The following is a 13,198-nucleotide window of genomic DNA, read 5'->3' on the forward strand; positions in this document are numbered from 1 at the left end:
CATACAAGAGTTGTTGAGCATTTATTTTCTTAACATCGAATGGTCCTATCCGTAAGTGTGACCCATAGTGCGACTGATCAGTCTAAGAAACCATCGTACGAGGCTGGTGGCGAACCACCCATACATAAATGGCAGAAAACTGCCCATACATAAATGGCAGAAACTGCCCATACATAAATGGCCACACTACTTCAATTTCCACCTAAAATATTTTATTTGCTCAACCATAGAAATTAAATCATAGCATAAAAATTGATTTCATGAATGCATGTACTTAAATAAATTGGGTGTCCTTCATATATATTTAATTTAATTTTCTTACTAACATATAAATATTAAAATAACTTAAATGCATAAAAATAATTAAATATATAATCAGGACACATGCAATTTTCTCATGGATGGTCCTGGACTGCTGGCCCTATACTCAAGCTCATTAACTTAACTTAAGACTTGGCCCATTAAGACTAAATTAGGCCCAATAACACTGACCCTGGCCCAATGGGCCCAAAAACCCATTAACAGGCCCAATAACTTTCATGGGCTCCCAAGCCCATAAAAATTTCTGGCCAACTTAAAAATTTAAATAAAAATTATTAAAAGCCCAAAAATAAATAAAATAACCCAAAATAATTTAATGTAACCCAAATAAATTAAATGGTACTAATTAAATTTTTGGGAATTTAATTAGTCCATTTAACTCCTAATTAACTTAAAAACTTAAAAATAAAAATACCCGAGCCCAATTAAAATAACCCGGACCCGGACCCACTTAACTTAACCCATATTATTTTAGACCCGACCCGGACCCAAGACCCGACCCGGAACACCCTCAAACCCTAGAACCCGAAACCCTAGCCTACCTACCCCTCTCGGCCGCCGAGGCTTGGGCAGCAGGCCTTCAACGCCTGCTGCCGCCCTGCTCCGGCCACGACCGGCTGGAGCTCCGCCGGCAGGACCTCCCCAGGGTCCTGCCGGTTCGAACCACACCCTGGCCCGAACCCCATGCTGCCCCCTTAGCCTACACCGAGCCCTCTTCCACCAAAAACCCTAGCCTGCGCGCCTCAGTTTCCTTTCTGAAAACCCGATCGGCCGTGATTCCTAGCCCCAACCCAACCATGGCCGACTCATCTAGACATCCTAGGGACCCCATAGGACCTAGCCAGCAGCCCCCTTCAAGCCATGGATGACAAAAACGTGAGCATGAACCAACACATGTCAAAACCGAGAGCATTAGTGAAGGAAATTCGAAAAGCTTGCTGTCAAATGATAAATTCTGATGTTACACACCCACACGCATACATACACTGATATAGGTTTGAAAAGTGAATAGAAACATGCCTTAATACCGATTTATAGAGCTAAAAGCGTGTACGACGGGCTTCGGGACGACGGGACGACGACGGGATGCCTTGGCTTGCTTGGAACCTTCGAAATAATGGCTATGGTGTTCTTGGAGCTGGTCTTGGCCGAAGGAGATGAAGATTTTGTGAGAGTGGAGGCGGCTAAGGGGTGAAGAAATCGGCTACTAGGATTTTTAGGTTGATTAGGTTTAATTTTTGTGTCAAATAGAATATAGGTTAATTAATTAATAAACAACTTAAACTCTTAATTAAACTTTAGAAATCTGATAACATAAAATAAATCTCGAAATAATAATTTAGGGAAATTTTAAAAAATACTAAAAAGTCAATATTTTGGCTAATTTTGGATAAAAATGACCCCTAAAATTAAATAAAATTAAATACTTAAAATTTTGAGATAATAAAACTCAAAATAATATTTTAAGGCTCCAAAAAGGCTCATAAAATAATTTGGCTAGAAAGTCGTCATCTCGTCCGTCCACGGTCCCGTCTACGCGATTAAATAATAAAAATACTAAAAATCATAAAAATCACTAATTATGGGTTAAATGCTTAAAAATAAATTAAATCATGCATAAATAATTCACATAACTATTTAACCCATAAATCATAAATTTAAATAATTAAATATCCTAATTATGCAGGCGGATTTACGTATTTAAAATACCGGGTGTTACAATCACCTACACCGTAAACAAACTATTATTTTATATCATATAACAACAATTTAATTCATGAAATTTTATATCATATAACAGGCTGCCTAGAACATTTTTTTTGGCATAAACTAATACTAAGCCACAATTTAATTCATTAAATTTTCATGTTTGATATTATTCTCACTTATTACAATAACTGTTGTACTAGATCAAACATAGAGCAAAAAATACATGAATTTGATAGAAAACAGAGTAGAACAGTAAAAAAGTGGGTATCAAGGGACTCAATTCAGCAACCACCTCATCACCATTTCCCTTCAAGATGTATACCTATGGTAGTTCTGGGCTTCAATTGCCATTTTCACAAAAACCAAAGAAATCCTAACTCAAATTTCCATCAAGTAATTTTTGACTCGTGAGGTGTTAGCTAGAATATTCATCTCAGTCAAATTTAATCTGCAGCTTCTACCAAATAATTATATATGCAAGCATTTACCTTAAGCGAGATTTGGATTTGAAAGAGATGACCCGATCTTCTAACTCAGCTGGAAGAAATGGTGTGTTCTAGGGTTTTGAATTGGGGCAACACGTGATAAGAGTTAGAATTTGAGAAAAATGATAGAAATATGGATGTGGGCCTTCATCACCGTGAAAATTTAACGTCGAGTTGACGGGAGGGACCAAATGCGGAAAATTTATGAAAGACGAAGGACCATTTAAGCGGCCCGATAAGTCGAGGGACTATTTTTGGATAAGTCACAAACAAGAGGGACGAAAATGGGCATTATCCCAAAAAATTGTTATAAACTTTTATTTCCAGAATTTTAAAAATTGGACGATAAGTTGAACACTTCACCCTTCAAAATGCGAAAGGCGTGTAAAGCTAAATAGCAACCCGAACCCTACCCCCAAATTACTCACGCTTTCTGCATAAAGAATCATTCACCGCCCTTCTCAATCAAAAATCATCTGCTGAATCTCACCATTCCGTCGAGTAAAATATCTCCCCATATCTATGTTTTGAGTTTCATTAAGAATGCAGATTATTGCATGATCAATTCTTTGTCCGTGTAATTGTTTTTTTGAAGCATAATTAGTTGATGTATGATATAAGTTTTTGTGGATGATTGCAGCTGAGGCAGGATGGGGATCATCGAGAGGATCAAAGAAATTGAAGCTGAGATGGCCCGGACGCAGAAAAATAAAGCAACAGGTTTTTTTTACACTTGATCTTTGTTTACTATGTCATCGGTGGTTCGAATTTGAGTTTACTGAGCTTGATTTGTATTCGGATTATGTAGTCTCTGTTCTTTATTTTCCCGTTGCTTGATTGGGTTTTTATTATAGCCATGGTGACTTTGTTCCTTAAAAATCAAAACTTTATACTGATGAGGTACTTTAACCATACAGAATACCACTTGGGTCAGCTAAAAGCTAAGATTGCAAAGCTGAGGACACAATTATTGGAGCCGCCGAAAGTATGCGACTTCTTGATTTGTATATCTGTATTCTTAGTTTTCAAAAAATTTCCTACTTAAATTATTTGTTTGGGTGGCTTGATCAAGTTTTGCAAGCCACGTTCTGATGGCTGTTCATTATGGATCAGGGTTCAAGTGGAGCCGGGGAGGGTTTTGAAGTTACAAAATTTGGCCACGGACGTGTTGCACTGATAGGCTTTCCCAGGTTTGTTTTCTCAGTACTTGAAAGGACTGTAGGTGTTGGAAAAAAGTGAAAGAAAAAGAAAATTGCTGGAGTTTCTGACTCTAAAATTGGATCCTACTTTTCTTAACATAGTTGACTCTTTGGGGATTATTTTGCAATTGATTATTTATTAAGTGTATTTAAATGGTTCTTGTCTCATTCTATACTGTTGTAACTTCGTCCAATGGCTACCTTTTCATTTTTAACCCTCGGAAATTGTTCTTTTGATATGATATAATTTGTTGCTAATATTAGATGTGACAAATGTAGCTTACCAATTTGAATTGCATTTTTAACTTTGAAAGCTGAAGCTATATCATTACCTTCATATTCTTCTTTGGAGATGTGTGTTACAAGGTTTTAATTTCAGTGTTGGAAAGTCTACACTTTTGACAATGTTGACGGGTACGCATTCAGAAGCTGCATCATATGAGTTTACCACGCTTACCTGTATTCCTGGGATCATTCACTACAATGATACTAAAATTCAGCTCCTCGATCTTCCTGGAATTATAGAAGGTGCATCAGAAGGAAAGGGGCGTGGTAGGCAGGTGAAAATTTTGTTTACCAATAAATATTCTACAAAACAATTGTTACAGCAGTGATGTTAAAAGAAATGTTGATAAATTAAACCCTGATAGAAAATTCTTTTATCTATGCCAGGTTATCGCTGTGTCCAAATCTTCCGATATTGTGCTGATGGTTTTGGATGCTTCAAAAGTAATTACAATTATAATCAGTTGCCTATTTGAAAAGCATACACATACTATCTTGGCTGCTGAAAATATTTGATTTTAGTTGCAATAGTGAAATTGTATTATCCTAATTCATGTTTTCATCTCACATATTGGAAAGGAAGTAGCATCGTATAATTGAAATTGATAACAGCGTAAATTGATATTTTGGGTGTTGTAAATTACATATTTATGATTGTATATTCAGCTGTTTATCCTGAATTTAATTTAACGTCGAGGTCCACATTTTGTGAGATGTTTGTAGTTTCATAAATTTACCCATGCAATGGTATGCATGCTGTTAGTTGTGAGTAATCTGTGATCACACATCGTTCATATGCTAAGATCATCATTTATATTTATGGGGTGTTACATGGAAATCATTTACGTGACGAGTAGCACGAGCTGATGGCTTATCACAAACAAAAATCCAATTCTGCTTATAATATTTCAGAATACTGTGGTAGATTTTTATCATTCCGTAGCCGACATCTCTTGATCACTATAGTAGTTTCCTAATAAAACTGCGAGAACAAGACTTCCACGTAGAGGATCATCTTCATTGCCCTTTATCTTTTTTGTCTGGTTGCCTTGATTTGTGCTTCTTTTCATCCTGGACATGAGCAATGTATTTGCCAATTTTGCATTGACTAAGAGTTTTATTTTTGCATGAATGTAAAAATTATTTATGTGGACATTTTCAGAAATGGTGACTGACCATGTGTGCCTGATTTTCCGAGTCTCGTGGAATATCATTTCACTTGGCATCTTTTGCTCCGTAACACTTTCACCTACAATCCATTTATGCAACTTTTTTATTTAATCATTTCCCTGGGTGTGACACCTTTCACCGAAATTTGTAATTTTAGAGTGAAGGGCATCGGCAGATCTTGACGAAGGAGCTTGAAGCCGTGGGTTTGCGCTTAAACAAAAGACCACCTCAAGTAATGCATGTTATTGGCGTTCAACTTTGTTACATATTATTGTGAATAGGAATCTGGCCTCATGCTTTAGATCTTGTCTCATCAACAGATATACTTCAAAAAGAAAAAAACAGGAGGGATTTCTTTTAATAGCACATTGGCATTGACTCATGTGGACGAGAAGCTTTGCTATCAAATACTACATGAGTACAAGATTCACAATGCTGAGGTACTCACTCTCCCTTCCCTACATTCTCTCTGTGGCATGATTATAAGTTCTGTAAATTTACTCTTTTTAGTTATCCTTTATCACAAATCATTTACTTTCTTTAATATTTATTTTCCTTATTTATGTATGCAATGCAATTCCATGTTCCATGTTGACAAAAAGTTAAAGAGTGAACAAGTCATAGTCATATGGTGGCTTGTGGCTTCTGATGATCTTTCTACTACTTTTTCTTGCTGATAAGATTTCATGTACTGAGCTTCTCAAAACTTCAAGTCACTAGGCAATACGTGTGTAATACTTGTGGTTATGTGAATTTGACCATGTATGGGGCAGGCTGGGATGTTATTTATAGTTGTAACCTATGAAAATTAACAATTACCTTGGGCCGAGATTTCAGTTGACAATTTTGGGTTTCATGTTGGTTGTCTAAGGTTTTGTTTCGCGAAGATGCCACGGTCGATGATCTCATTGATGTTATTGAGGGGAATCGTAAGTACATGAAATGCATATATGTCTATAACAAGATAGATGTGGTCGGCATTGATGACGTGGATAGATTAGCACGACAGCCAAGTTCAGTTGTTATAAGCTGCAACTTGAAGGTATGTAAATCTTTAGAACACCATGTTTGACACATGCCAGACATGTGTTGTTTTTTAGACGATAGCCATTCGACATTTATTAGTGTTTCCATAGGAACTTAAATTGGGTCCAACAATTCACTATCGGTTTCTTTGTAATTATGTGCTTTTGTTGCTTCAACAGCTTAATCTGGACCGACTGCTTGCAAAAATGTGGGAAGAGATGGGTCTTGTCAGAATATATACAAAGCCTCAGGGCCAACAACCAGACTTCTCTGATCCAGTTGTCCTTTCTGCTGTATGTTTTTTCTCAATCAATAATCCACTTTCTATATTTGTGTTCCCCTCTACTGAACCTATTTTACGGCCCAAGTTCTATATATTTCTGTTACATTAATGTGTACGTTAATTCTCTTTTTGGAATGGATATTATAATCTTTATTGCATTTTATTTTATTTTATTTCAGGGAAGAGGCGGCTGCACAGTTGAAGATTTTTGTAACCATATTCACCGGAGCCTGATAAAGGACGTAAAGTACGTTCTAGTTTGGGGTGTGAGTGCAAGGCACTATCCACAACATTGTGGTCTTAGTCATTCTCTTCAGGACGAGGATGTAGTACAGATAGTTAAGAAAAAGGTAATGGACTAAAGCTTATCCTATGGCGAGTTTGTTTTGTCACATAATTATCTCTTTTTTCGATGCAACATGACCAAAATTGAAGGGCTACTATAGCATTGTAGTCCTCTCTTAATAAAAGCAACCTCTTTAATACGATCATGAATGCATATATAGAGAACCATTGACAGAAAAACGACTGTTCCAAACTAGTTGTGGATGTCTCCTGATTCCGTCGTACTTTATTTGTATTTAAACTCTTGATGCTGTGATTAGAAAAAGCTGTAAATTGTTCTGTACATTGGAAATTTGGGATGACAAAGGGGAGAATCTTGAAGGAAGCTTAAACATAGAAGCATGTTCATCTATACGGTGAATGCCATCAATATTGTCTAACTCAGTTATGGCACGCCACTTTTTCGCAGCTCAAAGTTGTACTGTCATCTTTTTGTATTTTCCAAACCGCACACTTGATATTCTTTAGATGTGATGTGTCAAATTTTTTGGTTCATATAAATAGCTGAACCCTCAATTATTTTTTGAAATTTAGATATAAGCACCGACTTATCTTTATGCAGGAAAAGGACGATGGAGGAGGTAGGGGCCGGTTTAAGTCGCACTCCAATGCCCCTGCTCGAATTTCCGACCGTGAGAAGAAGGCCCCGTTAAAGACATGATCGTGTGAACTTCTGGTGCGTGTTTTACTTAAATGTGGATGGCTTAAGATCGCGTTCTAGGAATCAATCACGGCCGTGGAGGAAATAGACCAAGATCGTTTCCAGGAAGTGGAAGCTAGCTATATTTACAAGGGATTCATAGTCCAGGGACGAGTGAACATAGGTGAATATTTGAATTAAATTTGAGAATTGTTGTGACCATTATTCGATAGCTCCTTGTTGATTTCTCCATTACCCGACACTTTGTGTGTTTGTTAAATGGCCTCTTAGATGATGTACCAAAGCCTACGGATAACTTAGGCGTAAATTTTGTTGCGAAAAGAAATTGGTGTTTCATTGCATGCACATGGCCACACATATATATCATCAAAAACGATTATAAAAGCTATTTATATTGCAATTGGTTTACCGCACATATTAAAAAAAATGGAAGAAGAAAATTGTTTGCACACATTAATGTGGAAACTAAATTGGAAATGATATCGAGATTTCAGAGAAAAGCAACCGTTCCTATGAGATATTGGTTTAGTTTATTCTCACATTTTTGTGTGTTTTTCTTTTATTAAAATAAAAAACAATTTTAGTGTATATTTTGCGTCGTTTACCCCTATACTCCTTCAGAAGCTTCTAATTTCAATAGCTTGATCAAAATCTCAATCTCAACATTTCCATTTCGTCATCAAAATTAATGTCCAAGCTACCATCACCCACTGGAAAATGTTTCTTTTTTAAAAAAAATTCAACTTCACATCATCATTTTCTGTACTATTATGTTAACAAGATTCAACAACTTGTCATTTCAATCCTATAATATTAATTATACATATATATATATATATTAGGATATCGACTTCTAAATAAAAAGTAGGTCTCCTGTGAGACGGTTTCACAAATGAGACGGGTCAATTTTACCCATATTTGCAATAAAAAGTAATACTTTTGGCATAAAAAGTAATACTTTTTCATGGGTTACCCAAATAACAAATCCGTCTCACAAAAATGACCCATGAGACCGTTTTATAGGAGTTTTTGCCCTAAATAAATGATTTAGATATTATTTATGAGATATTGTTAACTGGCCGCCAAAATCCTAGTCACCCAACAGACAGACATACGCATGACAACTTGACAAGATTTCATATTTTTCCTCGTTAGCGTCCACCAGCTGTCCCTATCGACACGCAATGCCTCCTCAGCTCGTCAAGCCGGGCCCGCCGTCGTCACAGGTCGGCGCCGCCGCGAATATAACTCCGTTAACCTCCTCTCAAAATCAACAGCTCCACCAGCCGTGTAAAAATCGAAGTTACTGCCCAAGAATTTCAGTTAACCACGATATTTGTCATTTTCCCCACCATCGCCAAATTCTTATCAGCTTATATTTTATTGGTGAAAAGGGGAAATCCTAAATTCTTCGTTCTTCCTTTTTCCACCTTCGTAATCTACACGCATCACTGTCAGCTTTTCGACGAAAGCTTCTTTCTTCATCGTGAATACTCCTTGATACAGCTCGAAACCGGAGTTTGAAGGGAAAAAGATCCGATCTTTATTCGTTCAACTATGAATTGATTGGGTGGATTTTGATTTGATTGGGGATTAAGGTTTCAATGGGCTGCACGGAATCGAAGATCGAGAACGAGGAAGCTGTGCTTCGATGCAGAGATCGCAGGCAGTTCATGAAGCAGGCGGTGATCGCGCGGAACAAATTCGCCGCCGCCCATTCAGCGCACGCCATGTCTTTGAAGAACTCCGGCGCGTCCCTCAGCGACTTTGCTCACGGAGAAGTTGTTTTCCCGTCCGCATCCGCCGTGGACCCTTCGGCCGCATCCTCCAGTGGTACCAGCGCCACCCCTCCTCCAATCCCGTACGATAACTTCCTCGTCCCTCCACCTCCCCTCCCCCCATCATTCAACACCGCCGCTCCCCTCCAACGGGCTAACACGATGCCTGAGTTTTCGATTTCCCGGCCTGAGAATAAGCATTCCGATGATCCCATCATCGAGGAAGTAAACGATGAAGAGGATGATAAGGACAGTGAAAGCAGTCATGGCTTGAGGCACCGGAGCAGCAAGAGTGGGAGAAGAGTTGCCCTTTCGTCCCCTGAGGTTATTGCAGGTGATGCTATGCATCAGCCGCTGGAACAGCAGCAGCAGCAGATTCCGCCTCCAGATAACAAGGGGATGTTGCGGTGGGATTACTTCTTCCCAATGGAACCCTTGCCAGGTCCCACACTAGGAGAGGTGGAGGAGAATCACGTTGCGCAGGAGGAAATCGAGCGAAAGATGGCCTACGAAAGGGCTAAAAGAAGCGAAATGGATAGAGTTTCGAAAGTGGCGACGGTGGAAGTGATGGAGAAGGTGAGCGAGCTTCCCCCAAAGCCGCCGCCACCGGAAGAGGCGCTGACTACAACGAAGGTCGTGAAGAAAGGGAAACAAGTTGTTCTACCGCCAGTGAAAAAGAGCAGCGGAGGGAGTAATTTGAACCTGGTGCAGATATTTACTGATATGGATGATTGTTTCCTCAAGGCTTCAGAGAGTTCTCATGAGGTTTCTCGAATGCTGGAGGCGACACGCTTGCATTACCATTCAAATTTTGCTGACAAGAGAGGTATACGCTCAAATGTTAGCTTTTGTTTAATGGGATGCGATGTTATTGTGATCTTATGATTCTTGTAAAAATGGTTTTCTCCAATGTGGTTCCTTGTAAGTCTTTACGAAAAAGAGGTACGGGATCATTGCAGCATAGTCTAAATTGATCTAGAAGTACAAAGATTTGAATCTGATATTTTCGTGAGTGGTTCTCAGGGGAAGATTTATTCGCTCATTGTGAATCATATGTTTAAGCGTTGATATTGTTTCCTAATCAGGGGACATGGTTCTTAAAAGTCCAAAAAGCATGTGTTTAGGCTCAGGGCGTAACGAAACTCAGACCTTGTGCTTAGATGCAAACCAAGGCCAAGCATTTAAATGAATCTTAGAGCTTAATACTGAAGCATGCTGCTTAGCGAATTTAAAGGTTTAGGTGCCCTCTCAGCATGATTGATATACTGGTAATGACTGTTTTACTATCATTAAATAACATACAATCTAAATATTTGATTCAGATTATTTTAATTTTAATATTATAATACCCGACTTGGTTCTTAAGCTCTACGATGCCCATGCTTGTGCATTTATGGAATGTGCACCTCTAACTACTATGATCAGAACATTCTTTTGAGGATGATTCCTCAATGACTAGTTGACAACATCTTTGAATAGTTGAGTTTGGATTAGCAATGGAATTTCAAGCGGATGCTAAGTTCTAAATCCTTGCTTAGCAGGTCATATTAATCATTCAGAGAGGGTCATGCGTGTCATCACATGGAATAGGTCATTCAAAGGTTTGTCCACCGAAAATGATGGTGCAGATGATTTTGATTCAGAAGAGCAAGAAACACATGCAACGGTTTTGGACAAATTGCTGGCATGGGAGAAAAAGCTTTATGATGAAGTGAAGGTATATAGTCTTTCATATCTCTAGTTTAATTGTGTCCTCTTTTAAACATTTTCCTAATCTGGTCGGATGCTTAGTTATAAAATCAGGCCGATTCTTTTAAATATTCTTCGAAATTCCAAAATTTCGACTGAAATTTCAAGCACACTGTTTTAAATTTTTCTTCGAATTTCCAAATGTTGTGTTTCTTGATCTGCTGAAATGAAATTCACCTTTCAAACACTTTTTCAAAATTTTCTTTGAAATTTCGTAGGAGAGGGAACAAATGACAAGAACTTGCATAGTTTCACCATTACTAAAACAGATTTTTATCTATCTGATTAGAAAACACTTACAAGATGCGTCGCTAATCGCAAGTGTTTTAAAAAATAATTATTACATAGTTAGAGGGTTTTATTATCGTCATATATCTGTAAATTTCCATGATTTCCCAAAATGGGGAACATATATTTTGTATATCCTCAAACTTAATATGAATAATTCTGCTGAAATATGTATTGAAACAAATATTTAATACCTTGCTTCTACTGTTTAAATGATTTTATTTCATCCTATGGTCTTTCTCAACGCATTATCATCTGTGTTTATGAACACTTCTATTGTCTGTTATTCTCACAGGCAGGCGAACAGATGAAGCTTGAATATAAGAAAAAGGTCAACCAGTTAAACAAGCTGAAACAACGTGGTTCAAACTTGGAAGGGTTAGAGAGAATGAAAGCAGCAGTCAGCCATCTGCACACAAGATACATTGTTGACATGCAATCCATGGACTCCACTGTCTCAGAAATTAACCGCTTGCGTGACGAACAGCTCTATCCCAAACTCGTCGCCCTTGTTGATGGGTGAGTTGCTAAAAACACTTGTATTACAAAATTTAATTTCTCCATTCAATCTTTTGACTTGTTTTGAATAGTAGATTTCTTTGATTTTTTGAGTGAACTAATAGGTTGGCAGCAATGTGGGAGACGATGAGAGCACACCATGAAAGAAAATCCGAGATTGTACAAGCTTTAAGATTGCTTGGTGACTCTCAATCTCCTAAGGAGACTAGTGACCACCACTTTGAGCGGACACGCGAGTTAGTAGGCGTTATTCGGGACTGGCATTTGAATGTGGACGAACTAATGACCCAACAAAGAGAATACATTAAAGCTATCCACGGTTGGTTGAAGCTAAACCTTATTCCCATAGATACAAACCTGAACGAGAAAGCCTCGTCTCCAGGTAGATCTCCAAATCCGCCGATACTGAAGCTTGTCCAAGCGTGGAATGGTTATCTCGATAAATCTCATGACCAAGCAGCAAAAGCCGCCATCATGAACTTTGCTGCCACTATGGAGACCATATGGCTATACCAAAAAGAGGAGATGGAGTTTCGAAAAAGATGTGCAGATTCTAGGAAAGACCTTTTAAGAAAGAAACAGGATTTTGACAATTGGTATAACAAGTACATGCAAAAGAGAACACCCCCGGATGAAATGGATCCGGACAGGGCGCAGGATAGAGATCTCTATACTGAACGTAAGTTAATCGTGGAAGCAGCGGAGCAGAAACTAGAACACGAAGAGGAAGCTTACTTGAAGCACTGTGTTCAAGTTAGACAGAAGTCTCTGAATAGCCTGAAAAGCCAATTTCCTTCACTTTTCCGGGCACTGTCAGATTTCTCCCTCGCTTGCTCGGATATGTACAATAACTTGAGGTCCATCGCACATGGGGAGAACAGGAATCAGGCATGATGGAAGGCAAGATTTTTTTTTTTCCCACTTGTATTCTTTGTTTAAATTGTTCTTTCTATGTATTTTTATGTATTAACATTTTGTTGTGAAGTAGAAGTAGGACTTGCGAAAGTACATTGGTCTCTTGTTCATGCATGTAAGTAGTAAAGTTGTACAATTGAAAGGTGGCTACTATATATATTTAATTTTACCTCATTTGAAGTAAATCTTGTATTCAAGCTAAAAGTATGGATTACTCACACGAATCAATGATACTTTCGAATAGAATAGGTTCGAAATCGGCTCAAGTTCGGTTCATTTTCACATCAAATAAACCGCAATTGAATTTGCTGGTGTCGAAGAATCCAGAAAGGCCTTTGAAAACTTGGAATATTTGAATATTTTAAGTTAAAAAAAATAGGTCGAGGTCGTGTCCGTTTTCGTTTGGTTCACATTTTCAAAGTATTATATATTGTGTTATGTAAACGTGTCTCGGATAACACGTT

The 13,198-nt window shown here is 38.0% G+C and overlaps 2 protein-coding genes across 4 annotated transcripts; both read left to right on the plus strand.

The window, feature by feature from the left end:
• The first annotated feature begins 2,874 nt into the window (after nucleotides 1-2,874).
• Nucleotides 2,875-7,826, plus strand: LOC140894753 (developmentally-regulated G-protein 2). Of its 2 annotated transcripts, XM_073303350.1 has the most exons (13): nucleotides 2,875-3,017; nucleotides 3,157-3,236; nucleotides 3,434-3,501; nucleotides 3,630-3,706; nucleotides 4,095-4,267; nucleotides 4,388-4,444; nucleotides 5,163-5,236; nucleotides 5,328-5,402; nucleotides 5,491-5,610; nucleotides 6,042-6,212; nucleotides 6,376-6,489; nucleotides 6,659-6,829; nucleotides 7,387-7,826. In XM_073303350.1, exons 2-13 carry the CDS (start codon nucleotides 3,167-3,169, stop codon nucleotides 7,483-7,485), a joined length of 1,269 nt encoding a protein of 422 aa, XP_073159451.1. In that variant the 5' UTR covers nucleotides 2,875-3,017; nucleotides 3,157-3,166; the 3' UTR covers nucleotides 7,486-7,826. The 2 variants fall into 2 exon arrangements, with proteins under 2 accessions (XP_073159451.1, XP_073159452.1); XM_073303351.1 differs by lacking the exon at nucleotides 5,163-5,236 and having other exon boundaries at nucleotides 4,095-4,275.
• Nucleotides 7,827-8,783: 957 nt separating this feature from the next.
• On the plus strand, nucleotides 8,784-12,982 carry LOC140860238 (protein ROLLING AND ERECT LEAF 2-like). Of its 2 annotated transcripts, none has more exons than XM_073263150.1 (4): nucleotides 8,784-10,089; nucleotides 10,802-10,980; nucleotides 11,596-11,819; nucleotides 11,924-12,982. In XM_073263150.1, the coding sequence occupies exons 1-4, from the start codon at nucleotides 9,090-9,092 to the stop codon at nucleotides 12,711-12,713; spliced, it is 2,193 nt and encodes a 730-aa protein (XP_073119251.1). In that variant the 5' UTR covers nucleotides 8,784-9,089; the 3' UTR covers nucleotides 12,714-12,982. The 2 variants fall into 2 exon arrangements, with proteins under 2 accessions (XP_073119251.1, XP_073119252.1); XM_073263151.1 differs by having other exon boundaries at nucleotides 8,790-10,089; nucleotides 10,805-10,980.
• Nucleotides 12,983-13,198: the final 216 nt, after the last annotated feature.

This window comes from Henckelia pumila, chromosome 4, assembly GCF_033568475.1.
Source record: "Henckelia pumila isolate YLH828 chromosome 4, ASM3356847v2, whole genome shotgun sequence".
In the NCBI taxonomy this organism is placed as follows: Eukaryota; Viridiplantae; Streptophyta; class Magnoliopsida; order Lamiales; family Gesneriaceae; genus Henckelia; species Henckelia pumila.